Source organism: Eschrichtius robustus, chromosome 11 (assembly GCF_028021215.1).
Source record: "Eschrichtius robustus isolate mEscRob2 chromosome 11, mEscRob2.pri, whole genome shotgun sequence".
Lineage (NCBI taxonomy): Eukaryota > Metazoa > Chordata > Mammalia > Artiodactyla > Eschrichtiidae > Eschrichtius > Eschrichtius robustus.
The window spans coordinates 22,691,833-22,708,649 of NC_090834.1; the positions used below are offsets into that span (position 1 = coordinate 22,691,833).

Sequence of the window (16,817 nt, forward strand, 5' to 3'; positions counted from 1 at the left end):
TGAGCCCCAGGCCTTGAGACCTCAGCCTCGCTGAGCCCCAGGCCTTGAGACCCTGCCATCAAGACTGTAAATCTGGCCAAAGCTGAGAACAGCAAACAAAGGAGCAACTGTGGGAACTGACAGCTCAAGGCCTCTGGCATTGGTTCTGCCCTTGGAGATGCTGGCAGGGCTGGTCTTCTCACAGGGCACCCCATCCATCTCAAAATGACAGAGCACAGGGCATCGCTGCCTGAAGGCGGCTCAGCGGGGCAGCTGCTCCCATGAAGCAGTGGGCATTGGAGAGAGGGGCCTTCTCCAGGAAGGAAACGTGGCAGAAATGAAAGCCCTGGGCCACAGATTAGGCAACACTTGGCATCAAATATTATCTTTAAAATCCCTATAATTCCCTCCCAAAAGGAAACAGAAATGGAAAAAGAAATAAGAAAGGGAGAGTAAGAAAGAGAGGAAGGGAGGAAGGGAGGGAGGGAGGGAGGAAGGAAGTCTGGTTTACAATTCTAGTTTGGGGTAGAAACTGTAGTTTGTAGTTATGAAACTCCAAACAGATATGAATCTGAGGCTCAGTCCCAGGCTCATTTTCAAATCCCAGTTTCAGGGGACAGGATGCTCGGGTGGGAGCCAGCCCTAAAAGCCTTCCACGGAAAGCGTGTGGTTGAGCGCGTAGGTATCGCTATCCTCTTCCTCCAAAAGCAGCTTGTCGATGGTCAGGGAACTGATGGCTCTCCTGGGGTCTTCCACGTCCTGAAGGACTGGCTCCGGGATAGAGATAGGGAGCTGGACAAACTGGGGCCCCGGCAGGGCTGGGGCTGGAGGCTGGTACTGCAGGGTGGGGGTGGGCAGCGTGGACAGGGGCTGAGGCCACGGGAAATAGGTGAGAGGTGCCTGGTGCTCTGGGCCCTCCAGCTGGGGTCCCACTGTGGGTGTGGCAGCACTTCTCGTCTGTGATGGGGGAGACACTGGTTGGTTAGCAGCCCTGGGGTATATCCACTGCCCACCCTGGTCCTCATGGGGGTCTCTGTTTCCCTCACCTCAGCCCTTTCCTGCCGTCTCACTCCAGAGGGCTCCGTCTCTCCCTGCTCAAAGTCTTCCCCAAGGGAGAAGCCAGACACACTTCCGCACCCCTTACCCTGTCACTCACTAGCTATATGTCCTTGCCCATGCTACTTCCCCATCTGAAGCGTCTGTAAAATAGATTACACAAAGGACTGACATCATAGGGCTGAGCGAATTAGAGATGCTTTTCCAGATTTCACTGAATATAAAATGCAACCCGACTTCAGAGATATTAAAATATGTGTGAGGAGGGGGGAGGTGTGCATCTTAAAATCAATGAAAACACAGCATGTTAAACAACAAGCCCATCACACAGCATAGCAGCTGTATCCCAAAGCGGCCACTGCTGTGCCCAGACACAGAGACTGTCCAGGCTCCACACAGCAGCTTTGGCATTTTAAGGACCCCTTGGACTCAGCTCCACTAGCCTCCCACTACCTCACCCTCCGCTGCCTCTTAGCTGGGCCCCGTGTGGCCACCCCAGGGACCTCCAAAGGTCAGCGCCGGTCTCCCAGGTCCTCTGTAAACAACATCTTTCACCTGCACAGCAGCTGCCCTACGAATCCCAGCTCAAGCCTGCAAAGCCAGGGCCTGGATTCTTACTGTCTTCCACTGTTGAGGCAGCAGGTGGGGGAGGAAGGTCTTTGCATGGAAAGATGTGTGTGTGAGAGGCCAAAACCTCCCCCTACCACACTCCCTTCTCTGTCATAGCTCCTCCAGTTGCCACTGTGTCTTGGGAGCAAACTATTAGAGTCATTCAGGGAAGAGCTTATTTTAATCTCCTGGGACCATGTTGCAATGCAGATTCTGGTACAGGAGGTCTGGTCAGGCCTGGATACTGCGTGTCTAATTGGATCCCAGGTGACGCCAGTGCAGCTAGCCCAGGGACCACAGTTTGAGTAGCAAGGCTTTAGGATGTTTTTCTATAGAATGATGGAGCTGGAAAGGGTCTCAGAGGACTTCCAGCCTCCCAACAAAGCCTTGTTATTTCTAGTATTTCAAAAATCCAAACAGAAATCCTACAGTTTTGAGTCATAAACCTGTGCAGGTCAACCGCGACTGCAGGTTTCTTGACTCAGGGATAGAATTACATACATCAACCTGTCATCATAACAGGTCTTATCTCCTGCTGATCTGGAGTGCTGATTGGCAGCTCTAACCAGCTTTGATGAGTTAATTTACAAAATGGCAAAACAAACAAATTATTTCTTAATAAATATAGTTTGTTTGTTACACAGAACCTTTCAAAGCAAGAGGTGAGATTGAGGAAAGGATTAAATAATGAAAGGAATGTTTGGTCTTGAAATGGTTGGGAAACCATTGTGTCTACCACTCCCCACCTCCATCCCAGGCCTCTGATATGGAAATGAGCTGCCTGGGAGAGGTGTTGAATTAACTCCTTCCCATCCACCATCATTCAGGCCCCACAACTGGTTTGCTGAGTAGCCAGGTGGGCATGGAGTGGGAGGGCTCCTGCAGCCTGTGCCTGGACGGTGCTTGAGGGGCAGGAGCATCAGGGTGACACGGGACCTTGAGGTAAACAGAGGGGGTTTGGGGCACCAAAGCAAGTTCCATCATCAAGGGTGGGTTCTGCGGTGACTCATGAGGCCCACAGTTTTCCTTGGACTGGAGCTGGATGTAGCTGTAACCACAGGTCTTTTCTCCTCTGAACACTTGGAGGATTCCCATTCCTTTGGTCAAACAGACATCATTCACATAAAACTGTTTCTCTTCCTTCCTCCGTTCCGGGGGAGCAAGCACTTCCTTTCCTATCCGGCACTTGAAGACGGCCCTTGGTTAGTATTGTTGGCCAACTTGGTGACGATCATAATAACTAGCATCTATCGGGTGCTTTCTGTATGCTAGGAACTATGCTGAGCTCAGGAAGTGTTCTAAGCCCTCTACGTGCATCATGTCATTGATCCTGACGTCAACCCATTTTACAGATGAGGACACTGAGACTCAGAGCATTAAGTCACCAAGCTCAGGATCACATAGCTAGTGAGTGAAGGGGCAGAGATTTGAACCCAGGCAATCTGACACCAGAGGCGGAACTCAAAACATTACCCTGCAGGTGGGTCTGACTCCATCAAAAGTAGTTTTCTGAAAAATTGTGTCACCTGTTGTGCAGCTTAAAAATGTTCTAGTAACTCCCATTATTGGGTGAACAATCACCCCCTAAATAATCTGAGTAGGAAGGAGAGGCTGGCTCTGGCAAGAGACCCCACACAAGTATCACCATTCAATAAAAATTTAGACTCATCACCGAGACTCACTGCATATGTGGCAGCAGCGGAGACTTAGGACAGAGAGGCGGGAGGACGTGCCAACCCCGAGGAGCACAGAGCATGACAAAGGAGGCCATAAGCCTTTTCTAGGAAAGATATTTGAAGTCATTGGGAATGAAAGTAGGCCTTCCTGGAGGATGGGGTGGGCTTAGATGATGGGAGTATCCTGGGAATCAACAGCAAGGAAGATCAGGGGTCTGGAAGTCAGCCCCGGTTCTAAAAGGGCGCCCTCAGCATGGGTGGGTATAGAAAGGCCTTTGCGTGACGTACCGTGACATTGGTGATGAGCGGCTGGGAGGCGTAGGTCAGCACCGAGGAGGGTCCCACAACCGTGTAGCTGGGGCACACGGGCTGCACATACATGTCAGCTGAGTAGGGGCAGCTGACAGCCTCATGGGACACATACTCCGTATAGGGTGTCCATGGGGCCAGGGGCTGGAGGGTGGCCGGGGCGGGCTGGGAGAGCCAGCCGGCACACAGGGCCCCCTCCTCCGTCACTGTGGAAGCAGAGACCTCCACGTCGAGGCAGGAAGGACCTGTGGGAAGGAGGAAGTTACAGCGCTGCGGGTGTCACCCAGATGAGGGGCCGGGAGGAGGCCCGGGCTGTGGGGAGCTCTTACCTACTGTGGTGTAGGTCGCCAGGGGCTGATGGGGCAGCGCCACCTAGAGGGGAGAAGGAAGACCGGGATCAGGCTTCAGCCATCTCCCGCTGGCCCTCTGCAGGGAGCTCGCCCAGAGGGCCCCAGGGCAGGAGAGCATCGGGTGGGGCGCAAGAAGCTCCCTTGTTAGAACTAAGCCCCACGTCCCAACCCTCACCACCTATACTTTCGAGGGATCGGTGTTCCCGTTCAGCAAGAAGGCTGTGCACTGAGGGAACTGGCTTCATCAAGGTCCCAGGGGGAGCCCTCAACTCACACCAGGACGTGTGAGACACTTGCTGTTCAGGGGACCAAGCCAGCCGGCCCATATTCCTCATCCCACTTCAAGGCACTTCTTCCTGGGCACGTTCTCCGGCAGCCACACCAGGGCGACGTGCAGCCTCCGTGCCCTCGAGGAGTATCCCGTGGAGCGGGACATACACCGCCACCTGACCACCCCCAGCCCCCTACACACACACACACACACACACACACACACACTCTGGCCACAGCGGCCCCCTCACCGCGGTCGGTGCCACCGGCGGCCCGCTGCTGGCGTGGCCACGTTTCCTCCGCAGCAGCTCCTTCACTGGCTCCTTCACCCGCACGCCCTGGTACGGCCGGGGTGGGGCCGGGGCTTGCTCTGGAGCTGTGGCTGTGAAGAGAGCATCACTGGTACTCGTCTCCCTTCTCAGACAGGCCCCACCCCAACGTGCCCCCTCTCCTCGAGGGTCTGCCTGCTCACCAAAGTTGTGCCTGAACGTGCAGGACCACACGAGACTTCCCAGGGTGTTCCTCCCGCTATTATCACTCCTCCTGCCCCAAACCTTCTACGGCTCCCCTGCACCCAGAGGATTAAGGCCCGAGCACCACAGGGCGATCTCAACCCATTTTCCCAACTTCTTTGTACACTAACCACTGTGGAAAGCCTGACTCCAGCCAGAAGGTCTACCTAGACTCCTCTCCACTTCCCTTGAATGTCTCCCCTCCTCGTCTCTACTTGCAGTTTCCCATGGTCAGGATTCCCTCTCACTTTTCTCGACCTCTGGATTCTTCCTGACCCAAGACTACGACTGCAAGCCTCCTAGCTGACCACAGAGCCCACAGAATTTGCTTCATCCTACAACCTCTTCAACACTTCCAGACAGGTTAGTATTCTTCACAGGGGGCAGCAGAGGACGGCATAAGAGCGGGGACTCTGAGTCAGATGCCTCAAAACCTGCCCCTGCCACTTTCTAGCTGTGTGATCCTGGGCGAGTTACTAAACCTCTCTGTGCCTCTTAACCTGCAGTTTCTTATCAAAGGAGTGTCGTAAGGAGTCACTGACATAGTAAATGGGACGCATAATACATGCTAAGTATAAAGTCAGGTGCAGAGTAAGCATTCAATAAATTTGTAGTCTGCTATGTAATAATTAGTAATCCTTTTGGGGGTAAATTTCTTATGCCCCTAGCTAGATTATAAACTTCTCATGGTGAAATATTATACCTTATTTCTCTATATCATCCCAAGTAGCATGTCCATAATAAGCTCAGTAAGTTATTTGTTGATTAATTGGTTGGATGATTATTCAAAATGTGCTGTCGTTCATCTCCCCTTCACCTCTCCTGGAACTTTAGAATGGGCTGCAGTGAATGCTTCCCAGGTTCTCTGTGTCTCCCAGGACAAATACCCAATGGTGATCCACGTGCCCTGGGGCCAGAGAGTATCCAGCCTTGCCTCTGAGAGAAGGTTCCATCTGCCTTTTGCCATCAATGCCAGGAAACCAAAGCACCATGAGCTGGAACACAGGGCTCTCCCTGGCAGGAGAAGAAGTCCAAAGCAGCCATGGCTGGGCAGTGACAATCTGCCCTTCCAGATGGCCCACAGCCGGAGGCCTTGGGCCCTTGGAGGGCAGGCCTGGGTCAGCCAAGAAAGGCAAGTAGCACTGGGCCTTACGACTCACATGGGAGTCCATTATCATCCACTGATAAGGGCCCAGGGACCTGGGCTCTGAATCAAAGGCCCGGAAGCCTGGGTATCTATTAAAGCCGGATCTGCAGTGCTGCCCTAACCAAACTTTGCTCAGTAAATACCCACCTGATAAGACCCCAAGCCTGACCAGCACCAGACCTCCATCCATGCTCCAGGCACACACATGGCCTGGCCTGGAAGCCCAGGCAGAGAAGCAGGGGGAAGAGAGAAGGGTTGTCCAAGAGCCCCAGGAACACATGAGAGTCAGAGAACCCCAGACTCAGATGCATTTATGGGGGCTTCCTAACCTGGCCAAGTAGCAGAAGCGACCAGGGAGTGATGCAAAATACAGATACCCAGGCCCCGCTCCTGGAGTGTCTGATTCCAGGGGTCTGATGTGGACTTACGAATCTATATTTATAAAAATCCCTCAGGTGATTCTGAAGCTCTGCTGGGATTAGAACCACTGCTAATGCATCCCTGATCTCCCTCTAACATCCCAAGAGGAGATTAAACATCCTCTTTCTAACCTCCCCTGTCATAACAAGGGATCTCTACTGGTATTCATTCATTCTTTCAAATATCGATGGGCACTAGGAATACAGCATTGAGCAAGATAGATGTGGCCACTGCCCACACGCATCTTGCAGTCTAGTGGGACAGGCAAGCAATAAAACAGTTACAACTTGTGAAATTCAGGCTGAAGCAGGAGTGTACAGCAGAGAGAGCCAGACTGGTACCTGCACCCTGGGACCACCTGTGCACCATCATCTTTGTTTAAACAGCAGTGACAATGGACTTAAGAGCTCAAGGTACCTGGGCTGTCAGTTTCTGGTGGAAAGGTCTCAGTTGATTTATTTTACATCCCTAAGCCTCAGTTTCCTCATCTGTAAAATAGGGATAATAGTTCCTGTCTCACACGGTTCTGGTGAGGATTAACTGAAATAACACACGGGAAGCTCCCAAAGCCATGTCCAGCATGCGGTCGATGTTCAACACACGTTATTTTCCTTCCCCTTCCTCCACCCATGTTTACCTTCCTCTGGAGAGTGCAAATGTCAGAAAGCTCTTCCTCCTACTGGACCTGCCCCATGGTGACAAGCACCATTTTTCCTGGCATTACCTTCTAATGAAACTCACAATTCATAATCCATTTACAGCTTTCTCATCTACAGAATGAGGATCATAATGGTACATACCCGGTGAGATAATTTGAGAATTACATGTAAATGCTTAGAATAGAGCTTACACTGAGGAAGCATTGAAAAAATGTGAGCTAATATCATCTTTAGTATTAGTAGTAGTATCCCTTCCCAGCATCTGAAGACAGACCCCCCAGGTCCCCTGTAGAGTCTGAACGAACATTCCACTCCTTCAGCTATTTCTTAACGACATGTTTTGAATCCCTCTAACCTTCCTTCTGGCTGCTTCACTCCTCCACAAGTTCATTTGCCACTTCCCCTTATGATGGGTGATGCCCAGGGGTGACCAGAGACCCCAGGTATGGCCTGACATGGCAGAGAACAAGGGCCTCCCGCACTCTGTTCACTCATTCTCAGGGTCACCCACAACTACACCAGCTTATGTTCACACCCGTATCACTCAACCTACACTTGTCTCCGGTTGGGTTTCCAGCTAGTCTTAGGCATAAAGTGCAGCCTGAGGCCTTGTGCATTTGGGAGAAACTCAAGGGACAGGGTTATTTGGGGGTCTGAGCATGGTGATCACACTCTTAATTCAGTTGGGGGATAAGAAAGGCTCCATCACACATGCACACCTCTCAGACCAGATCAAAGACAGGTATACGGCTCATGCCCCTCTGATCTGCATGTACACTTCTGGGGAAGGGCCCAGAGGACCTCCAATCCCACTCCCCCCTGGGAAGTGGACACATGGACCACTTGGCTGCAAAGGGGACAGCTGGGCACTTCCAGCTTCTTGGCAAGTGAGAGCTTCCTGCCTCCTGTTGTTCTTGAATCAATGAACAAAGAGGGCTTGGGGAGGTGCTGTGAGCAGAGGTCATCACCCTCTGATGTCTGGACTCCCTTGGAACCCACAGTGTCAACAGGTGTGCCCTGGAACAACCACCACATGGAGAACAGTTTCAAAGTCCCCACCTCTTCCTACTGCAGTCATGAAACTCCTACAGCTCCCAAGGACCTCCTGACTGCCCACCCAGGAGTCCCCAGCCAGCTGCCAAGGAATCCTGTGACTGCTGCCAGGTGAGTAGGCAAGAGTGAGGGCACTTCTGATAGTGTCTTTGCAAAGTGCCCATGAAATATCAAAATCTGCGGCCTCAAGACAATTTCCACAGGACCCCAACGGCTAAGTGTATTTGCAAGGTGAAAACTTGCCGTTGGTGCCTTTCACACCAACCTTTGTGAAGCAGCAATAAACATTTCTAATTCCACAGTAAACACTGGACTCCCTACTGCTGCTAGCATGAGATATGAGCCCACAAATACAAATTTGGAAGAGGAAAAGAAGTTTGTCTGCAGTCATGATTGCTCTGACTTGGGTCTTCTGGATCCCTGAATAAAACAACTAAACTAAAATATTTAAAAGAAAAATTTAAGATTATTAAAATAATTTCTTCAAATAATAATACTAAATAAAAGAAGAGCCGAGGAAAATAAAACAGGAGATCAAAATAGTAATACACAAGCAGAGAAAGATGAAAGTCCAATTTCCCAAAGTAGAGTTGACCAGAGATTTTCATAGCACCGGTTGAATTGCAGCTCCATGCAGCACGCTTTCAAAGCCTGAAGCTTTCTCACAATTTATCCTGTGGTTTGAAGGCCCTTTAAGTCCCCTGTGGGCATCCAAGTGTCCAGCACTGAGAAAAATCTTTCCACTTAAACGCAAGCCTCTTGACCCTCTTTGGGAATCTCCTTTTTCAGTCTGAGAAGTTCAGCCACATTACCTTTCCACCACGGCAAGTCAGTCACCAATGTTGTTTGGGAAAAAAAAAAAAAACAACACTCATTTACAGAAAAACCTATGAATTTGGCCCCAGTGAGGGCTTCCCTTTTCCAAAATGAGCAACGAAAAAATCTGAAAGTATAAAAAGTCAGCAGAGGCTATTTCAGTTCCCCCTGCCGCATACCCGGACATGCTTCACATCACAAAAATAAGAGCCCTGCAGCTGCTGTCCCACTGGAAGGCACAGACCGTGACAGATTCAAGCCGGAGGGTCACCTGAGACAGCACTCTGGCTGCATGTGGGCACTGCGCTTGCTTTGCACCAAGCTTCGGGAACATAGGATTCTACAGATTTAAATAAACATGGCCCTCGGTCCTTTGATGAGGTATAATAAACATCACCAAGGAAATATGCAAAACTGCCAGCACTTGTTTATTTAATGACCCCATGCAAACCATGTTCACACCACAGTGAGAAAGCTAGGCTAAGGAGGTAGGTCCTAGTGGAGCCAACACCCAGCCATCTCCTCAGGGCAGCTTTAAGAGAGCCCTCTTCAGGCAGGCAGTACCTAGAACAGCCTCCGATATATTCTTGAAAAAATACTCTTCTCCCAGCCATTGTCCTGTTACAGATTTCCCATGAGCCACCAGGGCCAGGCAGTGAGGTGGACACCAGTCAAGATTGCTGCTCTTAAGTTTAGAATCTAAGGTGGGATCCATGGTAAGCCTACATTTCCATCATCAGGGAACCAGGAAGAGGAACCCATCCCACCCATCTTGACAACCTAGCTCATTGAAAGCGCTTCCCATTTACAACTGACTAGTTGAAACTTGAGGATGCAGCCACATGGGGCCATTTTGAAAGACAAGGCTTTCCTAGCCCAGAAGGACACATAACACATTACTGACCAGTCCAAATAACCACAGTACATAGGAGTCACCTTTGCTGCTGAACCTTCAGTAGTATTTTAAAAAATAAAAGAGACCCGCTAAGGAGAAATACAATAATATTCTCGTTACTTAGAGCAAAACCAAAAACAAATAATTGAACAATAGGAATTCAAGCCTAGGGCTAACAAACTTGTCCTAGCTTCTCACTGAAAACAAAGTCACAAAAGTTGCTGACACTTTTCACTTTAAGGTAAACAAGTTTGCTTGTGTTCTTGACCTAAGACAGATGAGGACTCCCAGGAAAGTTTAGCTCCTTTCAGCTGAAGGATTATCCATATCCTTAATTGAAACACTACAGCAAGTGTTCTTGGTGAAGGTCTGAGTCAAAGTTTTAAAATTTGTTCTTTGCATTCATGGACAATGGCTGATTTTTTTCCAAACAGGAAGAAAGAACTTGGGCTTTGGCCAAAGATTGGACTTGACATGCTACAGAAAGGCTTTCCCACCCAATTTACACTAGATTGTAGTTTACTTTTTTTTTAATGTAGGCCAACGAAGAAATCCCATATACATGTAAATTTAGGTTTTCTATTCACTAATGTTTGAACTGAGAAGGACCCTGTAGCCAGGAAATATTAAAGTGTCACTCACATATTCTAGCAATCTGCATAACAGGGAAGAGGAGAAATAGATAGACGGACAAAAAGGGTGGCTTTAAAGGTATACAGAAGATATAGGAAAGTGGAACCTCAACTGAATTAGGATTTGATGTTGCTTGAAGGCTACTGGTCAGCCAATCAAGAGTAAGTCTTGACAACTTCATGTGTAGACTAGGATGTCTCCATCAGGAGATCTCAAAGATGGCGGCTGAGCCCATGTTCTCTGGCCTGGTCACAGAAAGGAAGGGAACAGTCGGCATTCCCCTCCCTGTGTCCCCATTCTAAGAGGCATATCCCCATCAGCCCCCACAGAGCTCACTGATCAACCATAGGCAGGTCGCTGGGAAAGCTAAACGAGGGCCACAGTCACTTAGGACTTCCCCAGACCTGGCCAGGTCAAAAGGACCTAAAGGGAACACCCTGATAAACAGGAGCCAGGGGAAGTGCCTAAGGTACATCTGGGGGGACTGCAGAGCGTTGTTCAGTCTTAGAACCACAGAACTCCAGAGGGGTCTAGAGGCTGAGTAATCCCTATTTAAAGGAAGCCACAGCCGGCGTGGAATGAACACCTAGTGTGATAACACTCCTCCCAAATTATGTTAGGCTTAACTAGAGCGCCCGCTTACCCACCAGACTCCTACCTGAGTGTCCCACTCTGCAGCTCAGTATTACCTGGATTGTCCCAAAAGTTTTGGATGTCCCACCCCATGACCTTGGGTAGACTCGGCCACAAGGCCTCTAGTGCCAGAGCCTTCAGACTTTTCCCTCACAGGCACTGCTGCTAAGGTGTCCCTCCCCCAGAGCCCTCAGCACCCCTCACACCACACATCCATCCTCCCTCCAACCCTCCCACAGAACAAAGGGAGCACGGAAGGCTCTTGGATTCTGCTCCCTCCTCCCAGAGACAGTGTCAGTGTGAGGCCTCTTTTCTGTGGAGACGCAGGTATGTTGAATGCATGACTGCCAAAGGTCTGTGTGATTCCTGGCCATGATCTTAACTCCCAGGAACTCAGAAATCAGCACGCTCACCTTTGCATGATGTCCTGTGGCTCACAGAGAATTTGACACAAATGATTTCACGTGAAGACTCACCACAACTTCTGAAATAGGCAGGGGAGGTCTTCTTCTCACCCTCCTTTTCACTGATGAGGAAAGTGATGCTCAGAGATTTTAAGTGATTTGCCTGAGGACTGTGCTTGTAGACAGCAGGGCCGTCAGCTAAACCCAGGACCTCTGATTCCAAGTGCAGTCCGCTTCTGCCTCACATCCTGCCTCCTGCCGCGGTAAATCCCATTTATTTCTCTGGGGGACACTGGCGGTGGGCCACTGAATGGTCCCCTGCTCAGTTCTAACCCTCTTCCCTCCAGGCTGGGAGTCTGGGCTCGCACCACCCTGATCCAGTCTCCCTTGACTGCCAATTCCCGCAAGAGAGGGCGTCTCCCAGCCGAGGAGGGAGAGAGAAGTCCATGAGAAGCTTACCAGCAGTCTGCTCACATGAGGGGTGGCGAGAACTGAGAGACCCACACAATTCCCCGCAAAGTTTTATTTTTGGTATTTTTCGACTGAAATGACAGCGGATAGGTCCACCTGAGAAACCAGCTGCATCTGCCCGCCTTTTACAGAAACTGGGGTCACCAGAGCAGAAAGAGCTCCCGTCTCAGACACCATGTCTCAGGGTGGAGTCAACAGTAGGAGACCCCTGGCAGTGCATTCTGTGAACAGAGCGGAGGAAACCATACCCCTGCCATCATGGAGCTTACTGTCTAGTCTAGGAGGGAATATAGATTTAATCAAATAATTGCACAAGCAAACCTAGAATTACAAACGGTGACAGAGCTGCATCTGCCTCATAATTGAATTATTATTGTTTGATTGAATAATAGTAACCTAATTAGGTTTTTAATAATAAAAACCTAAATTTACATGTATATGGGATTTCTTTGTTGGCCGACATTGAAAAAAAAGTAAACTACAATCTAGTGTAAATTGGGTGGGAAAGCCTTTCTGTAGCATGTCAAGTCCAAGCCTCACTTGATTCAGTTGGGCTTGAATGAGCAGCAAGCTAGGGGCCCCAGCCTCCAGGGGCTGTATAAAGAGAAGAGTGCATGAGGCTCGACTGTTCTCTCTCCAGTGCAGGGAGATGGCTCTGGGGTCAGGCTCAGCCCACACCATGAATAGAAGCCTTGCCCAAGATGTAACAAAGGAGCCCCAGACGTTCAGGATCCTTCCTCAGCCTAGGGACCCTGGATAAACCCCAAAGATGTTTCACTTATCCTATCTTGGCTGATTAGCCCACTAGCGGAAGAAGACCAGTCCTAGGAATTCAGATTCCAAGATGGAAAGCAGCTGGCTTCAGAAGTTCTAGGCTGAGTCTCAAATCTAACTTTCTGAGATTCATAATTGCAGGGACTTTTGAGCCAGGCTACAATTACTCTCAGTGAAGTCAGAGACCACCTCCTTCTAATGGTGCATTTATTTTAATTAGGAAGGGAAGAAGCATCTAATGCAACCCTAAAATCCTTGGCATTGAAAACCGGTGTGGCGTTGTTTGGAACCGAAGCAGATCTAGTTTGGAAAGCCTACTACATAGCTTATCACTATGTGACCCTTGGCAACTAATTTAGCTTGTGTGTGCCTCAGTTTCTCCATTTGTTAAATGAGAATAATGATCTCCATCTCATGGCGTTATCATGAGGATTGTATGAAATTAACCAAAAACACCTAGCATGTAATAGGTTTTCAAGAGATGGCTGTTTCTCCTTTGTTCTCAGCCAAAAATCTGTGGTCTATCACTCATCAGAGAAGTAGCCTTGGTACAGTGACCCTAACTTGCCCTCATCCTGCTGCATCCTGATACTGAATGTCTCTATCCTCAATATACCCAGGGTCTTCTTCCTCCAACAAAGCCTGTCTGCCTTCCTTGTATTCCTGGAAGTCATCCCTCAGGTACGTGGGCCTTTGTCCCCAGCAGCAGGATGGCCCTGTTTAGGGAGGCCAGTGATGCCGCAGAGAGACTGGTCGAAGACCTCACATGCAAACAGAGCAAGCCTGGAGAGGAGACATCAAAATCCTGGCACTGACCTATCGTGAAGATACCATGAGCTAAGCAGAAGGACTTTTTTCTTCCAAAGCCACCAGAGGATTAGCTTTGTGGCAGATTTGACTTCTTAAAGGACAACTCCAGGAAGGAGTGCCTTGGAGATTTTTGAGTGGCAGACAGAGTAAGATGTCGCCCCTCAAGGAACCTGTATGTATCTCCAAAAGGACAGGGACGCAGCCATGACTGAGGCCATAGTCATGGATACATCTTCAAAGGACTAGAAACCTAGGAGCACATATCACATACAGGATGCAAACATGGCAGTGTATGAGGGAGGGCTCTTCAGTGGACAGAGAGGGAAGTTTTATCAGCTATAGAGCAAGACAGACTTCTGGCTGACATATTGGGTATTGCCTCAGCTTTATCTAGAGCAACAGGGATCAAAATGGGGGAAGAAGGGACCCACACTGAGAGCACGAGACCACATCAGGGAGTGAACCAGCCCAGGGTTCCCACCCAAATTCTACAGAAAGGCAGCACCAGAATGAGGAGATGGAGCAGAGGAGACAGATACATCTTCCCTCTTTAGACTAAGACACAAAGCCTAAATCTATAATTGCCAGTATGATCGAGAACAGGAAAAACCTGTGGTTAGGAACTGAGGACATTCAGTTGTTTGTTCCTTGATTTAAGCAATATCTAGTTTAGGATTTCCAAAACCAAAGACTCTTATAAAATAAATAGGGCTTCCCTGGTGGCGCAGTGGTTGAGAATCTGCCTGCTAATGCAGGGGACACAGGTTCGAGCCTGGTCTGAGACGATCCCACATGCCGCGGAGCAACTAGGCCCGAGAGCCACAACTACTGAGCCTGCGCGTCTGGAGCCTGTGCTCCACAACAAGAGAGGCCGCGACGGTGAGAGGCCCGCGCACCGCGATGAAGAGTGGCCCCCGCTCGCCGCAACCAGAGGAAGCCCTCGCACAGAAACGAAGACCCAACACAGCCAAAAAATAAAAATAAATAAATAAATAATTTTTTTTAAAATAAATAAATAAATAAATAAATAAAATTTTCCTGAGACCCTCAGGTAGGGACCACTTCCTTGGAGGAAGGACTCTTCAGACCCAGCATCAGCTATGTATTTGGGGTCAGACCCAACTGCCCAAGACTCAAGGCTCATGGTGGCCTGGGTACAGCCTACGTGAGTGAAGGCAGCCCTAATAATTGATTCATGATGTGAGATGTAATTGCCAGTCAAAAGGAGCTTTTTTGTTAAGTCTCTGGTTTACTAACCAATGACCTTATGATGTGGGGGAAATCCCTTGTGAAGGACACTGAAGAACTTAGAACAGCAAGCCTGGGAAAGACGTCACTAGGTCAATCTTTGAGGAATGTACCCCCTTCCTTATTCACAAGATACCTATGTAGACTGAAAACACGACTTTCACAGTCTCAAAGCTTCATGGAAACCAATACAACATGCTTCACAGTGACTCATTTTTCTCTAGGAGTGAGATCCTTACCCTGGAAGTATTTAAACCAAGGATCTGTGACCAGGTATTAGAGTTCTTGCTAAGGAGTAGAGGACTGGTCCAGGTCAGGATTGTCAGGCTGTAATCAAAAACTCTGGAATAGAGTAAACGTGCCTATAAAGGGAATTTTTTGCCAAGAAAGGGAAGGAAGCAGGGGAGTCTGGGGGTGAATGAGCAATCAGAGCTCCAAGAGCCTCCCACAAGTGCTCCATTTTTACTTTTGTATCAGAGGTCTCCCGTAGATTTGGTTTGAATAAAGGGGTTTGTGACAAAAATGTTTTAGACACCAGCCTAGATACATAGAGTTGGATTTTCTTCCCAATGATAATATTTTACATCCTAAGATGCCTCTTCCTTCCCCAGAATCTAAGCAAGAAGGCTGATTACCATTTATTCTTGAGGATCCACATCCGAAGCCATATATATGCTCCATGACACCTTCCCTGATTCCATTTTCCTCTCCCTCCTGATGAAGGGATTTACTTCATTGGTTGATTTCCCTAGCTGGAAATAACTCCATTATTGGATGGATGCATGGTTGCATGGGATGATAAACGGATGGTTGATTTTCCTTCTATACCTTTCTTTCCTGAGTTGGTGTTGCTTTCATCCAGCATTAAAACTTGTTTCTATCTTCAACTCTCTTGCCTCCCTTTTTCCTTTCTTTTCTGTCTTCCCAGCATTTCTCAGTCCTGGAAGGTTATAGCAATCTTTGTACTCCGCTTCCAATTAAATTTATGATTCTTTCTAGAGAATTAATAAGTAATTCATCTTTCTTAAGTGTGGTCAAATCCTTTTTGGTCCCAACACCTGGTCTGAGTTTGACTCTGGTTTGTAATTCTTTGGCTACCTGCTCTTCCCAGAAAGTGATACTAATGAAACTATTACTAAGAAAAGGAGGCAGCACATTGCTGTTTCAGTTTTCAGTATCATTTGTTCTATTTTTTGCATACTTCAGGCTAGATTACAACACCTCAAGTCCAATCTTGTGAATTTAAAAAACAAACACAAGTTTGCCAGTCAATACAAGCCTTCCACCATCCCACCTTATGAGGCTGGTAGGAAACTGTGGTCCAAGTTCCAAGTTTGGTCACAGGATGGCCAGCTTAACCATCCGTGTAAGCCCTGATGACTAACCCCACCATGAGTTATAAGACTGGAAATATGCATCCTGCTATTTCACAAGAAAGGCGGAACTCAGAGGCCATACAAACTGTAATCTAGGCTTAGATGCATAAACTTTGTCCTCAGAGGTAGAGTGAGCGAGAACAGGAACATAATAATAGTAACTAAAAGCTATTGAGTGTTGACTTAATGCCAAGCACAGTAGTAAACACTTACCACAACCCTATGAAGAACTGCACTCCCCTTGTACATACAAGGAAATGGCAGCAAAGCGAGCTAAAGGAATTTGCCGGCTTCATAAAACCAGTGAGGCATAAATCTAGGATTCAAACTCAGATCTGCCTGCCCCAGAGGCTGAGCTTTAAACCACTGAAGGGAGAGAAAGAACAGAGCTGTCACTCTCTAATTCAAAATAATCCCCTCTACCTTGCTTTCCACACCTCACTTACACACACACACACACACACACACACACACACACGCAACGTGAAGGGAGAGCCTGAGTCTTCCAAACTCTAGACAGTTCAGAATGAAGGAAGTGCTGAGAAGGCAAAAGCCTTGGCTCCCAGCACAGGCTGCCACACAGGGCTCCCAAGAAAACAGACAGGCTATGTTATTTTGGGGCAATTCTAGGTCCTTCCCTCCCCTTTGAACCCTCCATTTCAGCTAAAGTATCTGCAAAGAGCCCAGTGAAGGAGGTATAGCAGGAAAGCAAAAACT

At 48.6% G+C, this 16,817-nt stretch overlaps 1 protein-coding gene across 1 annotated transcript; it reads right to left on the minus strand.

The window, feature by feature from the left end:
- Positions 1-621: 621 nt before the first annotated feature.
- POU2AF1 (POU class 2 homeobox associating factor 1) lies at positions 622-6,098 on the minus strand. The gene is made up of 5 exons (XM_068556053.1): positions 5,696-6,098; positions 4,501-4,631; positions 3,959-4,001; positions 3,609-3,874; positions 622-936 (listed from the first exon to the last, which is right to left on the minus strand). Exons 1-5 carry the CDS (start codon positions 6,096-6,098, stop codon positions 622-624), a joined length of 1,158 nt encoding a protein of 385 aa, XP_068412154.1.
- Positions 6,099-16,817: the final 10,719 nt, after the last annotated feature.